The 16,020-nt window shown below is 44.1% G+C and overlaps 2 protein-coding genes across 3 annotated transcripts; both read right to left on the reverse strand.

Annotated features, from left to right (window-relative positions):
* Nucleotides 1-95: 95 nt before the first annotated feature.
* On the reverse strand, nt 96-11,746 carry zbtb37 (zinc finger and BTB domain containing 37). Of its 2 annotated transcripts, XM_041039611.1 has the most exons (6): nt 10,763-11,746; nt 10,520-10,673; nt 10,359-10,415; nt 9,056-10,000; nt 8,866-8,965; nt 96-6,529 (listed from the first exon to the last, which is right to left on the reverse strand). In XM_041039611.1, the coding sequence occupies exons 2-6, from the start codon at nt 10,537-10,539 to the stop codon at nt 5,996-5,998; spliced, it is 1,656 nt and encodes a 551-aa protein (XP_040895545.1). In that variant the 5' UTR covers nt 10,540-10,673; nt 10,763-11,746; the 3' UTR covers nt 96-5,995. The 2 variants fall into 2 exon arrangements, with proteins under 2 accessions (XP_040895545.1, XP_040895546.1); XM_041039612.1 differs by lacking the exons at nt 10,359-10,415; nt 10,520-10,673.
* A 217-nt stretch (nt 11,747-11,963) lies between these two features.
* On the reverse strand, nt 11,964-16,020 carry LOC121182940. Its single transcript, XM_041039614.1, has 5 exons — nt 15,897-16,020; nt 15,436-15,468; nt 14,619-14,909; nt 13,258-13,548; nt 11,964-12,269 (listed from the first exon to the last, which is right to left on the reverse strand). The coding sequence occupies exons 1-5, from the start codon at nt 15,931-15,933 to the stop codon at nt 12,097-12,099; spliced, it is 825 nt and encodes a 274-aa protein (XP_040895548.1). The 5' UTR covers nt 15,934-16,020; the 3' UTR covers nt 11,964-12,096.

Below are 16,020 nucleotides of genomic sequence, written 5' to 3' on the forward strand. Positions count from 1 at the left end.
AAGAGGCGAGTCGCTGCAGTTTGACACTTAAAGTGCTTTATTTCCTTTGAAGGAGATGCGACCTGTGAGTGATCTAGTGGTCATAGTGAAAGAAGCTTCTTCACATTTTTCTAAACTATAATCCACCTTTGGCCTCACTCCCCCCCCCCCACCCCCCTCCACCAACATGTTTTAGCAACAGAGACATGCAACATAAAAGATCTTCACATAAAACCTTTCAGGTTTCTCTACTACAGAACGTGTTAAGTACCTCCTCTTAAAAAAAAAAAATGTACAGTATTAAAAGTTAATTTACTAAACTCCATTTTTTTCTTTGACTCATTTTCTGCTTCGATATATTAGGATATACTTTGAGGAATCAACAGTAAAGAGTAATCTCATTAAATGTGAATATATCTAAATGATTTGATTTATAATTAGGCATGTTGTGGTCAAGGTTACTTTATATTCATGTACTAAACATTTGATTCACACAGTAAAAAGTAAAAAAAACAAAACTGAAGAAACATGAAACCAATGTTTGGCGTTTTAAAGCAAACGAGTCGATCAGAACAACGGAGGCCTCGATCGACTCAAAGACACGAAGACCAGAGGATGATGATGACGATGAAGATGATGAGGTTGGGCTGTTTTCACAGTTTGGATGAAGATTAAATTGGAGCTGAACTGAACAGAGGAACCTTTGAAGAGAAGAGTCGGATCATCGGAACATTTATCTGATTATATTTTAATTAGATAAATGTTAATTGACACTGACTGTAAATATGAAGCAGAACTTTTTTATCATAACGGATGAAATTCAGACTTTTTTTTTTTTTTTTTGATTTAGCACCTGAGGCTCTCAACGTTCAATTCACACTGAAGAGTCGTTTCTGAGTTAAAAGAAAAAGAGTCAGATATCAGACCATCTGCTTTGGTTCATGGTAAAAGTTAAATCAGGTTGAGTTCCGTTTCAGAAACACGATGGATCAAGCAGAGTCAGGTCAACTCTGATCCGACTTTTTTTTTATAGGTTCCTCGCACCGGACCAGGCCAGACTGGACCAGTTGTTCTGGAAGCAGCTTTCTTGACTTTAAACTGGCTTGAAATGATGTGGTGTTCATTGAAAACATTAAGTCCTTACTGCTTCACTACACCTCAGTGCGGAGAGGAGGAACGTTACTGCTTTTCAAACCCACAGGGGACACAAACCAGTTTGGACCAGTTCAGACCGGTTCAGTAAGCTGTTCTCTCTGATAACTTGTTTCGTCTGTAAAATGTCTGAAAATGAAAATAGAAGTTGACAATAACTGAGGTTAACTCAGAGTTTCCTGCTTCATTTGATCTGCAGCCAAAAAAAAGTCTGAAATATTTCTTTCATCATAATGTGAGAGAGAAGGAGGCTGATCTGATCTGAGCGTCTCTGAAATCTGAATCTTTAGTCGGGTTGTTCCTGGACTTTCTGCTGGACAAACAGTTTGTGTTGGAGCATCTTATCAAACATTTTGTCACCTCTGTAGTTGATGTGTTTCGAATTTTAAAACTGACACAAGGCAGCTGAAAAGTTGAATTTCATGGGTACCAACGAGGTGCTGGGGTCTGGTATTCCTGACATACCTCTGAATTCTTTGGTTCATACTCAAATTAAGCAAAAAAACCTGTAAGTTAACTTCCAACACTGCAGGCGTCTTAAGGCTATTTGTCTTATTTTTGACATTTAAAAGAGGAAACATGTTACTCAGGAATAAGTGTCCCAAACCAGTCTGAACTGGTCAGACACAGGGACCCAGTTAGACCAAAATTTCCTACGTTCAAACTTTTTATCGAAAGTGCTAGCATGGAGATCTGCACACAACGAAGTCAAAACGAGTTGCACCACACAAACCGTGCTTACACAGTCATTGTTAAGTAGCTAACGGAACAAAGCTACATTAAGTTGCTAACATTTGGCTCCTTTAGACTGAAGAGCTAAAGAGAGAATATGAAAGTTTTGTGACGAGAAGAATGCTGTAAACTGGGAAGATTTGAAATGATTTTCACAAAACGTTTTACAATATTCCTCGGTTAAAAAACATTATGCCAATAACGTTAAATGACCAAATAACATCAGTTACATTATCTAACATATAATCTAACATTTCCCATCATTTTGTTTTTAGGCTAAAACACCCTCCGTTGTCTGGCTTCAGCTTCTCTGTTTTATCTCACAGTAAATTTAATATCTACGAGTTTCGGACCGTTGCTCCAAAACAATGAAGAGATGTCACAGTGAGCTCGGGGCAACTCGCCATTCACTCTTTTCTGACATTTTATAGACTGAAGGATTCATTGAAAGCATAATCAAAATTAATCAATGAATTGGAAATAATGGTTAGTTGCAGCTCTACTGAAGATTTGTGCACAGCAGACTTCATTCACTATTGCAGATTTAGAGACATCTAAAAATCTAAAAAACAATCTCTGAGTATTTTAACTCAATCCCTTGTCTCAGATAAAAATGAGTTTCTTTCATGATTTTTGTTTTTGCCTTTCAGTTCAACATAATTTTCCTTCGCTGAACACTTGGAGGTAAATCAGATATCATGATGTGTGAGCAGTGTCCCGATTAATGAAAAGTGGAGATGAAGAACACCATGATACAACTGAAGTCATAAACTGACCAAAACTGTGTCAGTGTGTCCCCCGAATACCTGCCAGCCAATCACAAACCAGTATTTTCTGTGGCTGTGGTACATTAAAAAGAGGTCTTGTGGTTATCATAAGTACTGATTTTCGTTCCATACTCCCCAGCCCTGGTTTGTGTGTTTTGTCATCCTCTGCAGTGACCTACAGGGATTTCTGACCTGCTGCCCTGTATATTTACAGGTGAGCTTTGTTACTCGCACTGAGGTTTAGCCGTTAGCTTTCTGCTACGCAGGGAAAGGTAAATTTCCTATTCACTTAATAAAAGAAAAGAGTCTCTATACCTGATAGTTCCTGGTTTAGCCTGAAGAGTGAGCGTGGCAGCGGCGGTGCAATCTGTGAGGAAATCTTGAGTCCAGCCAGCCAGAGTAAGGACAGAGCCGCTGGCTTCACTTGCATAAAAAAAATTTACCGTCCACTGTAAATCTGATTCACAGCTCTGTAGAAAAACAGTAACAGCCGATCCATGTGCTACCTGCCTACTTACCATACATCAGAATTCAACTCCAAGCTTTTTTAACATTGTTCATATGCAAAAAAAAAAAAAAAAAATCTTAGTAGTTTAAATATGTTTGTCTGATAATATGTGGAGATTTTTCATTGTTCTGTGTTTATAAAAAGTTTCTGTTTCAGACCCCGTCTCTTTGTCTGATAAGTGCTGAAGTTGTTGTTGTTTTGGAGGCCAACATGGCCACAACGCCTTTCCTTTGGTTGCCAGGTGGTCCGACCTGCTTTTGCCCTCCAGCAGGTAAACTCTGACCTCCGGAGGGTTTTTTAAGTCCAGTTCCATGGCCTGGCTACTACATCCATCTGGTCTGACTGGGTCTGGCTCCTCGTCCTTTCACTACCAGATCATGTCTGTCGTCAATGATGCATTACCTCTACTGCATGTTAATAAATCAATCAGAGCTGAAACAACTAATCGATTAATTGATTAGGGGAACAAAGGAAAAATACACTGCTACGATTTTGAAAATCGATTCATCGAAAATTTTGATGGATCTGGCTTTTCCAGTTTGCCACTGTTTCTAGTCTTCAGTTGTAGTGAACTGAATATCTTTGGGCTTTGGAATATTTAACACTTTGGACTCAGGAAAATGACTATGTTCAGTTTTCACTACTTTCTATTTTACAGACCAACAACTAATTGATTAATCAAACAATCATTAATCATTAATGAAAACACTCATTAGTTGCAGCCAAAACAATATTAAACAACAATATTAGATAATTCCTATGCAAATTGTCTTATCGTTGGAAAAGCTAACATTAGCCATAGAGCTAAAGTGAGCACGTCAGTGCTGAAAATATTGGAAGGTGGATGTTTCCTCCTTTCTTGTAGCTAGGCTTCCCTCTGCTTCCAGTCTTTGTGCTAAGCTAGGCTAAACCTGCGCTGGGGCTGTCTCAGTACTGGACATCAAAGAGCAACAATTATATTAATTGAAGATTGACAATCTTACAGTCTATTTAGTCATTTTTAAGCAAAATATATATATTATATATACACAGTTTGTATGTGTGTAAATATATGTGGATTTGATGCTTTCCTATGTCAGTCATAACCGTAAACTGAATCTCTTTGGGTTTTGGACGGTAGGCCAGAAAAAACAAGACGCCTGAAGACGTCATGTTGGTGGGAAATTATAACGGGAAGTTTTCCCTATTTACTATCATTTTATACGCAAATCGATGAATTGAAAAAATAATTGCAGATTAATTGATATTGAAAATAATTTTTAGGCACAGCTCTGAAGCTTCAGTTTGACTATTAGCTTTGACAGATTTGGAGTCAAGTGCAGCCGATTTTATGCATCATTAACTGCGACAGACGTTACTGATCAGGTCTGGACACTGTCTCCACAAACTTGGAAGTTTCTGTCTTCTGTCACACACATTGTCAGAGCAAAAAAGGGTCCAAGAAAAAAAAAAACAATAAAGACATGCTTGTTTATAAAAATATCTGAGAAGACTGACGGAGATCTCTGTGTGAGTGGATCAGAGCGCCCCCCCGGTGGTGCTGTGCTATGCAGTGCAGCAGCTGTATTGCGTAGTGATGAGAGGTAACTGAGCTGTGTAGCTTATCTGAGGCTGGACGCTGTCCAGTTTTTTCCTGCTGTGAGTCTGTTTAGGCAACAGACTGCCAGATGGTCTGTTCTAGTCTACCAGATCCTTAAAAACTGAGTTCAACTGCCACAGTACTGAAACATTAATCTGAGGAATTTATATGCATTTTACAGCCAAATTAACCAATTGATCCAGTGTGATCAGAATTCTTCATCTTTAGCTGTCCTTACTGCATGAGGCAGGATAAAATGAGATCTGTTCTCCACCTAGGGAACGCATCAATATCTGGAGCTTTCTCTGGGGTTTGTTGAACAGCTGGTCCTTGGGACCATACTAGAACATGGACATGGTGTAATGGGCTTTAAGGAATTGTGGAGGGGGTTCCAAATGGATCTTTGCCTATTTTCTGATGTTTTAGAGACAAAACAACAAATTTATTAATAAAGGAAATAACGGGCTGACTAATTGTTAATGAAGAGCCTGAAGATTGCAGTAAGAAAGCCCCAGGGGTGTCAATTTTCCACATTTTACAAACGGAACCATTTAGTTAAAGGAAAAACGAAATAAAAGCTCTTGGGTTGGGATTGAGAGGTCATATCTGTGTGATGGAGAACAGAATGTGATGATGCTGTATGATAACAGGTATGTAGTGTGTAACTGTCCATGCCAAAGTGGTCGTCTACCAAACTTTATGACATGTAGCTTTGAGTAAAATGGAAACGATTAGAAATTCTGATCACACTGGAACTGAACACAGTTTCCTCATTTAACTGTGCAACTAAATCTTTTTACGCCGTTGTGGCACTTGAAGAGCGCACAGGATTATTATTAGTAACCCGAATGCTCCAGATTGTCTCAAGGCAAATATGAAGGATTTGAACTGTTAAACTGGCACTGAGTAGTTTGGCAAAGTTTCCACCAGACAGACTGTTGTGATGCTGTGTTGTGAACCTGTAATACTTGTAAATATAAAATTAGAAATCTGTAACATAACAAACTGGACGGAGGCAAACGAGAACCACTGCATCGTGTGGTGTATGAGGTTGTTGGAGTGTGTGGCATTTCTTCATTTTAGCTTAATCTGTTCGGTTTGGTTAGTGAAGGTAGATGCGGTTTAAAGCGGAAAAATCTCAGTTCGGACTCTGAGGTGTCTTTTCTGTTACTGCTTTGACTTCAGCAAGTTCAGTGTCCTGTTTGCTTCGGGTATACCGGAATTAGACCGGCGCCGAACCCCCTCTACCCCCCCATCCCCGTCCTCCACCTGTCTGGGTCAGTCAGGCCCCGTGGTGGACACCGAGGCTTGGGGACCCTCACCATACTGGCCTCCACCGCTGCTGCTCCCACCACCGTTGCCCCCACCCTCGGGCTCCTCCTGGCTGGGGGAGGCTTCGTCACTTGGACCCCCTCTGGACGTTACAGAGGCGGTGGTGGTTTCAGGGGAAGCACTGTGAGCCTCTTGGGGGGCGCAGCCCGGGTGGTTCTTGCGGAAGTGCTGATTGAGGATAGCCTGGAAGGGGAAGCTCTTGCCGCAGACATGGCAGTGGAAGGGCTTGTTTCCGGTGTGCTTTCGGATGTGGTACTCCAGCTGGTCCTTGCGGGTGTACTTCTTCCCACAGATGCGGCAGACGAACGGCGTGATGCCCATATGCAGGCGCATGTGGCGGTCAAGGCTGCCTTTCTGGTTGAAGGACTTGCAGCAGTAGATGCAAGTGAGCCGGGGGTTGTAGCGGAACCAGCGATCTCCTACCTGCTCCCTCAGGTAGTCCTCATAGCCACCCATATCAAATGCTGCATGCTCCTCCCCCTGACAAGTAATAAAAAAACGTTAATATACCCAAGACCAGGACAGACTGAAGATAACTGGATTTCTCCTTAGACTGTGTTTAGAAACTAAATACTTTTCAAGTACTGACAGAAAGGGGGGTTCTACAGGCCACTGAAGTGATTCATGGGATCTTGGAGAATCTGTACTAGTGAGGACTGAAGCTATTCAAGAGGTTCCTGGTTGAACAACACCTGACAAATACACTTTATGTTGGGTTTTAAACACTTGAGTACACTATGTAGAGGATCTAAGGCAGGGGTGTCCAAACTGTTCCACAAAGGGCCGTGTGGCTGCAGGTTTATGTTCCAACCAAGCAGCAGCACACCAGACTTGATCTACTGATCAACTGATCTCAGTCTTCAGACAGTTGATTGGTCAAACTGTGTGCTCTTGATTGGGAAGACATGGGAAGCCAGTAACAGCGGTTAAAGTTACTTTATTACCAGTCCCACTGTTGGGTCCACTGTTGGGTCCACTGTTGGGTAGTTTGTTCACCAGAGAGTGCTGCAACTCCTCTGTTAGCAACAGACTAATCCCTGAATGCACCACAGGTCAGCTGACTGTCTCAGAGCCGAGTGGAGTCTGTAATTGATCTATGTCTTCATGATAAGAAGTGCTCCCTCATTTCTCCTTTAGTGTAACCTAAATAAGCAGCAGTCGAATCTGGTACGCAAACCATTACAATTCAGTAAGATTCAGTAAGGCTAATATTTTTTTGAGGTACATTTTGTCAGGGTGTATAAGCAAGGCTCTGTATGGATAAGCATGTCTCCATCAATTTATTGTGACTGCTACAAGGGCACCAACTGTGCATGGTCGGCATCAAGCAGATGAGAAGGTAGCATAAGAACAATCAGTGTGTCTCTGATGTCTGCAGCTTCCTGTGTGCACGTTTCCATGGGAAAATAACTCAGGTTTAAGACAGTTTTAGCCCGTAAATGAACAGCAGCTCTGAAATGTTACCCTGTCAGGAAAGCACTGGCTGTCACCATAAAGCAGATGCTTGCAGTTTAAACATTTCTGAATTAGTTAGCCACACAGCTAGCTAATGCCATGGCTTGTCAGTGGAAGACAACTAATGTAGTCTGTCAGCACAGAACATCATACTCATTTTGCCTAAAAGACACAATGCAGTGGCCTGACACTTTACTGACACACTTCATGTTGGTTTTTCCTTTCATTTGTCACTGTCTGCAGATCCACGACTCACATGTCAGCACAATTACAGTTGGTTGAAGATATTACACTGGTACTTTGTCTTCAAAGTTTAAATCTGAGACACAGAGACTTTCCAGAATCAAGGCTGTGCCCCTGAGCTAATGTCTGACCCTCTCATTTCCAACAGCCTGACAACTGGTAAAATGAAAGGGCCTATTAAACCAACAGAGAAATAAATGTGTGCACAATGTGACATGTAAATGCCTCCATTTAATCCATCAGGCACTGGAATGGGCTCAGGAATCCTGCATCAGTCGGGTTCTAGTTAAGTTTTGAAGTTTAAGGTTATTAGCAGAACATGTCAAACTTTGTTAGGGACAGAACGATAAAGCCCTGGACTTATTTCCATCATTGTCCCTGGTATTGTATCATCAGGCTGGCTGACTGTCTTCATAAGCTGGCATGTAAGCTCCTTTTACAATTCACCTGTGAGCAGTTAGATTTTTTTTCTTCTTTTTTTCTTTTGTTTTTTCCCGTTACAAAGTGTTTCTGGGCAGTTTGTCTACAGACGTGGACAAAATTGGTCTTATAGCCTTTAACTTTAACACACTTGTCTATGATTTTCTTTCTTATGTCCTGAGACAACTCTCTCTTTCGCTTTCTGTGGTCCATGTTCTGTGTGGTACACACCATGTCACCAAACAGCACTGTGACTACTTGTCTCCCTTTAAATAGGCAGACTGACTGATTACAAGTTTGACGACACCTGTTGTGCTAATTAGAGGACACACCTTACTTTAACATGTACCTGTGGTCAAATTATTTTCAATCTCTTCTCAGGGCCTGTTTCATTAGTTTGTTTTTTTAAATTATTATGTTGAACAACAACACAAAAGCAATGTCTGCATTACATTGGTTCATTTTCAGTAAATTTTTATTTATTATTACTTTTGTCAGTTTCAAGTTATTTCAGTGACCATTGTGGGTTTTTCTTTCATTAAAAGAGGGGTACCAACAATTTTGTCCACGTCTGTATATCCAGCTCGAGGGCCTAAGGTCAGAGCGTGTTGTGTGCTGTACAGATTGTTGAGCCCTTGGTGGCAAATTTGTTATTTGTGATACTGGGCTGTATGAATAAAACTCGACTTGACTGGTACCTGGGAGCTCGGCTGTCGCAGCTCGTCCGGCCTGTTGGGAGACTCGCTCTTTGCTCTCTGACGCTCCGCCAGGACGACCACACTGCCAGTTGGACTGAACCTGACAGACGAACACACATTAACACGCTCTGTCTTTAAGCAGAGTCAGTTCAGTCAGAAGGACACTCAGTGTATCATCGCAGTAACTCACCTGTCTGTCTCACTGAAGCTGGAGGACGGCTGGGCACTCCGGGCCCCCAGCGCTCCCACCGGCCCCGTCACTAACGTGCTGCGTCCTGACGAGTCGATCATGACGGTGGCACCCTCTTCTACTGGCCCCCCCTCCTCCTGGTGTTCTCCTGCTCCGATCCACTCCTCCATCCTCTCAGTCTTGATCCTGACTCCGTCCACGCCGCTTCCCTCCTCTGCGCTGCCAGTCCGCTCCGGGTCGCTGCTCGTCTCCACGTACCACTGACCAGCCCGATTGATGCGAAGGATTGGTTCTTTGCCTGCTCTGCCGGCAGCACCAGCCCCAGGCCCCTCCAGCCCACTGTGCTCCACAGTTGGTGGCGGGCTGATGGGCTCCTCAGTGGGGCTGATGGCCTCACACGTTTCTGCACCTCCCCGCGGGCCAAGGAGTCGCAGGCCGCCATGATGACCCCCTCCTCGGACCACCGCTTCTAGGGTCCTGCCCACCCTAGAGCCCCGCGCCTCCTCCTCCCTGGACTCCTCGTCCAGGTCAGCCAGGCTGATCTTCAGGTGGATGCCCTCCAGGATCTGGGTGCAGCGGTCAATGATGTGCTGCATCTGGAGGAAGCTGGCAGCCGTCAGGTAGCTAATGATGTCGGCGAGCTGCAGGCAGAGGCGGCCCGTGTAGCAGAAGGACAGCAGCTGCTCGAACACTGACGGGTTTCGGATCACCGTCAGCGACACAGTGCTCATCTGGCTCAGAGACATGTGGTCCCGGAAGTACGGCGAACTGGCGGCAAGGACCACCTTGTGTGCACGGAAACTTTGGCCCTGAACATTGACCACGATGTCACAAAGACGGCCCTGAACACGCAGCTGGTTCAGGTGAGTCAGCACTGAGTTACTGAAGTCCGGAATGTCCAGCTGGATGCTGCCGGAGCGCTCCATGCTGCAGCCTGCAGGGACACTGCAACAACAGGACATGATCAGGACCGAACCAGGACCAGACAAGGATCAAACAGTGTCTCTGTTATACTGACAGCCCTCTCTCTTGTTAATATCTCTACTTGTACTAGACAAGAGTGGGCAAGCCCATGTACATGATCCCTTTAAGGTCCTGATTTCACATTAATGTGATGAATTACTTTGATTTTTCAAGTATTTACTTCATTTGTTTTATACATGAACTTGTTCGATGGTTGTTTTATTCATTGATTGTTTCTCATTTGAGTCCTGATACACACTCAGAGTCCACCCAGCTAAAACTAAGTCAGTCTAATTGGACCCCTTTACATCAACGAGGGCCAGCTGCACTACAGACACACCTGTCACCATTCAACAGCAGCACATAAGTCCATCCTCCAACAGGACTCTGCAAACACCTGTGAACACCAGAGCCGTCATGGAGGAGGATTATTCTGCTGGATCAGACTGACTCTGTTTGAGCAGAGAGGACCCAATGGACTGGACTACACACTGAAATCACCTGTGTGTGATGGGACACATTAAAACTGTGACCTGGTTCAGCTGATGAGTAAGCCAAGTTTATGTTATGTTTAGGTCTGGAGGTGGAAGCGCCACAGAACCGGGTCACAGGTTTCAGTGTAACACCTGTTCCAGTCTGACAGCAGGACCCAGATCTAGATCAGAACCAGACCACATCAGTCTGACAGCAGGTATCCTGGAAAACAGACCGGGTAAACCTCCAGATGTGCAGTATGACTCTCACCTGACGGGGGGAGGGGGGGCAGGGGGAGATCGGGTCTGGTTTCAGGGTGCGGTGCTGTCCAGGCTTCAGTCCTGCAGCTAGCTGAGCATCGCTGGCAGCAGAAGGAGATGACGGCGGCTCGGCCGGCCCGACCCGGCCCGGCCCGGCAGGATGCAGCTCCACCCGCCGCTCCTCCAGGCTCCGGAGCTCCGCGGCTCCAGGGGCGGTCGCGTCGGGTTCAAGGCCGCAGAACAGAAGCTGAGCTCGGCCTCCGGTCCGTCTGCTGCCGCTCTGCCGCCATTCCGCTGGAAGTCAGACTCGGTTCACTGCTGGTTCCGTTTCGGCGGACTGCTGCTGACTCTCATCTTCCTTTTTCACGGCAGAAGGGCCGAGGCTGCAGGAAGGAAAGAGGGAAGGAAGAAGACGCGCGGGGCCTGCTGGGAAATGTAGTTCACGCCCTGAGGACAGGCTGGTTTAATGGCTGCTTTAAAGACTTCAGTTCCCAGCAGGCATCTGTGAGGAGAGGGGGTCATGATGGCACTTGGAGTTTGGCAAAGTACAGTTCTCACACACACACACACACACACACACACACACACTGAGCGGTGAAGGAAGTACTCCCTTGACTTAGGTAAAAGTATTAATACCACAATGTAAAAATACTGCATTACAAGTCCTGTCTTCAAAATCCCCAGACTAAAACTACTACTACTACTGATTATACTCAAAGTATCAAAAGTAAAAGTACTGTTATGCCCCTGTCATACAGTCAAATACATGACAACGTTGTTTTTACAGATGCGTTAATGGGTGATCATCATGTCAGTGTAAGTTGGTCGATGTGGAGCTGATTTTGCGTGCTTTACTACGAGTCCTGAAAACCTTACTCTGCACTGAGCTGAGAATATTTCAGCTTGTTTAGAATCAAAATGTTCAAAAGGAATAATCTACATCTTGAGGCAGGACAGAATAAAGCAGGTTGACACTAGAAGTACAAAAAAAACCTGTATTGGACACTGAGACTGACCCACACAGGAAATGTAACACAAAACCAAAACTAGGAGCTAAACAGGGCTGAAAAGACAAAGAGCTGGAGATAATTCACTGTGAGTTCATCACTACTAGTCACCACAGTCTAACACTCACATTTCCCATGAACTGTGAAGTTTGAAAGCTCCAAACATAAATATAGTATAATAATAATAATAATAGTAAATAGAAATCTGTGTTCATGGAAAACATTTATTCCATCAGCTCAGAATTCATTACTGCAGAAAACAAACATCTGTCTGTGCTTAAATCCCTTTGGTCTGTCTCTGTCTGTAGTTGAATCATTGTCTCTGTCTGTAGTTAAATCACGGTCTGTCGTTGCAGGTCTGGTTGAGCACCAGGCTGCCGTTTGTCAGTTGAACTGTGACCTTCGGTCCGTCTCCACCACCAAACGTCCAGCTGCTGTTGCTGAAAGTCTCCAGATGCTCATCGGTCACTGAGACGCTGCAGTCGACTGATGAGGTGGTACGACTCACATCTGCAAACATCATCATCAGCAGCAGCAGGTTCAGAGTCAGACCCCACTGTAACCAACACTTTACATCTTATCAGCTCTTCAGTGTCTGTCGTGACAGCTGGACATGATGATGTCCAGCTGTCACTGTCTGCAGCTTTGATTCAGACTTTTTTGTAACATGTCGTCCTGATGTTGTTCAAACAAAATAAGACTCCTTAAACACAGACACTATCACTGTGTTTGTGTACTTTGGTTTGATCTGACCTGAACTGAACTGGACTTGAAATGACACGGGGCAAACTCTCTGTTTGATTAGTGCTCAGAGATGAAAAACATGGTGGAGGAGAACTGGTGTGAACCTGTGGAGCCGTCAGGGTGGAACAGATCCTGAGGATGTGAAACCAGAGGCTTCACTGGTGGAAGGAGAACGTAGTAAAACCACAGTGTAGAAACTGTCGGAGTTAAAATATAATAAAGTACCAAAAGCAGAAGCACCCATTATGAAGAATGGCTCATTTTAGATAATTAAGTAATTTATTTGTTGACTGTATTTTGTATTAACTAATGTTATTTGAAAGATGTAGATCAATAAAAAAATATTTAACTCTAAAATGTGGTGGAGTAGAATTATAAAGAATAAAGCAAAGTAAAATACCTCAAATCTGTACTGACGTCCAGCACTGCAGTAGAAACTCTCAGTTACTTTACACCACTGACCCAAAACCTTCCACCTTTTTCTGAGAATTGGTTTTCCAGATATTTTTCTGCATTCACTGCTAAGTTCATCATTTAAGAACGTTGTGATTAAAGGCTTTGGTTTGATTGGCGTTTCCTCTGCCCTCACAGCTACAACATTTACTCACATTAAGGTTTTCTGGGTTCAGAGCTCCAGGCTTTACAATGAGCCTTCAGGTACCACGCAGACTGTACAGACAGGTGTTCACCCCTACACTCACTGTCACTGGCTGTGACTCAGGTTAATTCAGGTTAAATCTTACTGGTTCCTTACCGACTACAACCACCAGGCTGTGGTTGCTGGGCTCTGAGCGGATGTAGCGATGTTGGTCTGGACGGTATCTGCAGGTGAGGTTGACCGGGAGCAGCAGAGAGGGTTTCTCCCAGACAGAGAGCTCCCGCCCGGTCATGTTCCTCCTGCAGGACCCCCTTGCGATGGCAACTTCGTCTCTGTAGAAGTGACAGCTGGAGACAAAGCGGAGCGGAGGGGAACAGGTGATCTCCACGCTGTCATCAGGTGAGATGAAATGATGGCTGACCGACAGACCAGGACTGGGACTGCTGCCTGGGGGAGGAGAGACCATCAACATATGAAAACAGGGTCCTCAGAGCAGCTCAAACCAAATCCTTAAGAAACCAGTGTTTTGAGGTCAAGATCAGGAGTTCTCTTAATTTAACCTCACAGCCTCAGCCACCTCACTCTGATGGGTCAGCTGTGTGGAGGTGAGGAAGTAGGCGGAGTTTGAGCTTCTCTCCCATCTCTCTCATTGAGAGACTGAAAAAGGAGGGAGTTATCTCCTTATTTAAACACGTCAGCCACAGATGTGTTCAGACAAACCACTTCACTCCAGCAGTCTGGTCTTTAAGCTAAAATGATGCTTTTCACTTCTGCATAGCTGCAGGTGTACATTCATGTGTACACAAATATGAACACTAATGTCTTTGTGTATGTCCACATGCAGCCCAGAGTTCATGTTGACGGTCCATGTCCAGGAGTAGATCAGGACCTTAAAGACTCAGACTATCAGCCTTTCAAACAACAAACTTTCAAAGTAAAGTCAGTTCATTTCAGTAGAATCAAGAAATAAAACCTCCACCTGGTGAAGTGACTCCACTGAACTAAAAACAAACCGTAGTAATGACCTTCTGACAATTACCTGTGTCACCATCCATCAGAGAATAAACACATGGTTAATGCCACGTTCACATCATTTAAATTGTAATCACGATCAGTGTGGAAAAAACTGTCCATGTCCATCTCAGAATTGTAATTCTGAGTCTGAGATCTGGTGAATTTCTGACGGCTGTAGTATCTCCCACATGGTGAACTGTACAAGCGCCAACAAACCGAGCTGTCTGATACTGCCCCCGCAGGTCATGAGCTGAGCTGAATCTCGTGGGCGTCAAGTGTTTCTTACTGAGGAAGAATGACAGCAAACTCAACCCGGCTGACCTTGGAAATCAGACATGTCTGTTTTGATGCAGCTTGTCTTACACTTTCCTTCTGCTTCCAGACTCTGTGCTAAACTCGGCTGAACACATCCTGGACCTGTCTCTGGACAAGTCCATCTGAAACATCTGACTTCACCAAACGTCTGGATATTTCTTTCACAATCCATAAACTGGACATCTCACCCCAGACAACGATGCCTGTCCTGTCACTGGGCACTGAGGTGTATTCCTGGATGGTATAGTCACACCAGATTGAGATCCGGCTGCCGACCCGTTGTTTTCCCAGCAGCACCTGGGAAGACAGGTGGAAGTGACAGATGTAATTTGAAGTTGTCTTCAGTTTGATGGGGATGGTAGAGTGTTCTCTGAAAAGACGACAGTCCCCTCCGGTGTAGTCGATAGGAACAGTACAGGAGACCGTCAGCGTCTCTCCGTCCACGATCTCATGGCTGCTGACAATTATTGAGGGTTTATCTGCAGAGAGAGGACGCATCAGACAGAGGACACATCAAGACAGGATGACATATAGGGACCTGAAGACATGTCAGGACAGGAGGACATGTCGGAACAATTGTACCTCAACCACAGTTTATTTGTGGAACTAACCTCAGCTGTCAATGAAACCGTGTCCTTAATCTGAGCTTTCACAGAATCGTCCTTCTTGTCTGGAAACTCGTTTATGTGACGACCTGTTTCCAAATGTGTTCTAATGCAGGTGTTTTGATATATGTGAAAAGCTGCTACTGCGTTTTACACTTCACCCTGACACTTCTTCTAATATTTAACCAGCAAGTCTGATTTTCTAATCATTTGGGATAACGTCAAACTCAAACATATTCCCCACAAGGCATCAAACACCTGCTCCGAGTCTGTCAGACCAAATCGGTGTTAAACAGTTTTTATAAGATGGAGAATTTTCACAAAATTCATTAAGCCTGAGTCTCCATAGTCACTGGTTTACATCTGGCAGCATCAAAACAGTCATGGACAGTTCACTCACTTGACCATGTCGACCTGGCAGCTGTCGTCCACCCTGTCGATCAATCAGAGACAAACAGGAAGTCAGCTGAGGACATTTTGTCCCTTGACAGAACCTTATGTTGCAGTTCCTGAAACTGAAGCTGAAGAACTAACAGAGTTTCTGTTCACAGCAGAGTCTGTGATTCACATGTGAATAAAAAACACAGTCAGAACAACATGAAGGAATTTATAGTTCAAACACGATGATTACTGAGACACTGAAGTTTACAGAGGAGTCTTTTCAGTTCTGAGCCAAAATGGAGATGATATTCAAAACGTTTCAACCTCAGAATTATTTGTTCGTCACCTGGCTTCAGTCCTCTGACACGTTCCACAGGAAGACAAACAAAACATCAGGATAAACAGTTTGGACGGTTGCATTTTGTGTTTTTCTGTCCAGATTCGAGCAGCTGCAGAATAAATCATTAATCAGTGACTCACAGCAAAGACACAGAGTGAAGAGCACAACCAGGTCCATCAAGTCCTGATGAGGTTCAGATGATTTCTGACAAACTAAAGAACTGATCAGGTACTGACGTCCGTCAGTTTACACATTAACTCCAAC

The sequence above is a fragment of the Toxotes jaculatrix genome, chromosome 6, assembly GCF_017976425.1.
Source record: "Toxotes jaculatrix isolate fToxJac2 chromosome 6, fToxJac2.pri, whole genome shotgun sequence".
Taxonomy (NCBI): domain Eukaryota; kingdom Metazoa; phylum Chordata; class Actinopteri; family Toxotidae; genus Toxotes; species Toxotes jaculatrix.

Excerpts from the sequence above, each read along its gene's own strand:
- zbtb37 (XM_041039611.1), bottom strand. The coding sequence starts at position 10,539 with ATGTGTCCCATCACACACAG. Across the intron at positions 10,416-10,519 it reads ATGTGTCCCATCACACACAG|GTGTTTGCAGAGTCCTGTTG; the intron begins GTGATTTCAGTG and ends TGGTGTTCACAG. Across the intron at positions 10,001-10,358 it reads CTGCTGTTGAATGGTGACAG|TGTCCCTGCAGGCTGCAGCA; the intron begins GTGTGTCTGTAG and ends CTGTTGTTGCAG.
- LOC121182940 (XM_041039614.1), bottom strand. The coding sequence starts at position 15,933 with ATGGACCTGGTTGTGCTCTTCACTCTGTGTCTTTGCT. Across the intron at positions 14,910-15,435 it reads TGCCAGGTCGACATGGTCAA|ATAAACCCTCAATAATTGTC; the intron begins GTGAGTGAACTG and ends CTCTCTCTGCAG. Across the intron at positions 12,270-13,257 it reads CAGCCTGGTGGTTGTAGTCG|ATGTGAGTCGTACCACCTCA; the intron begins GTAAGGAACCAG and ends TGATGTTTGCAG.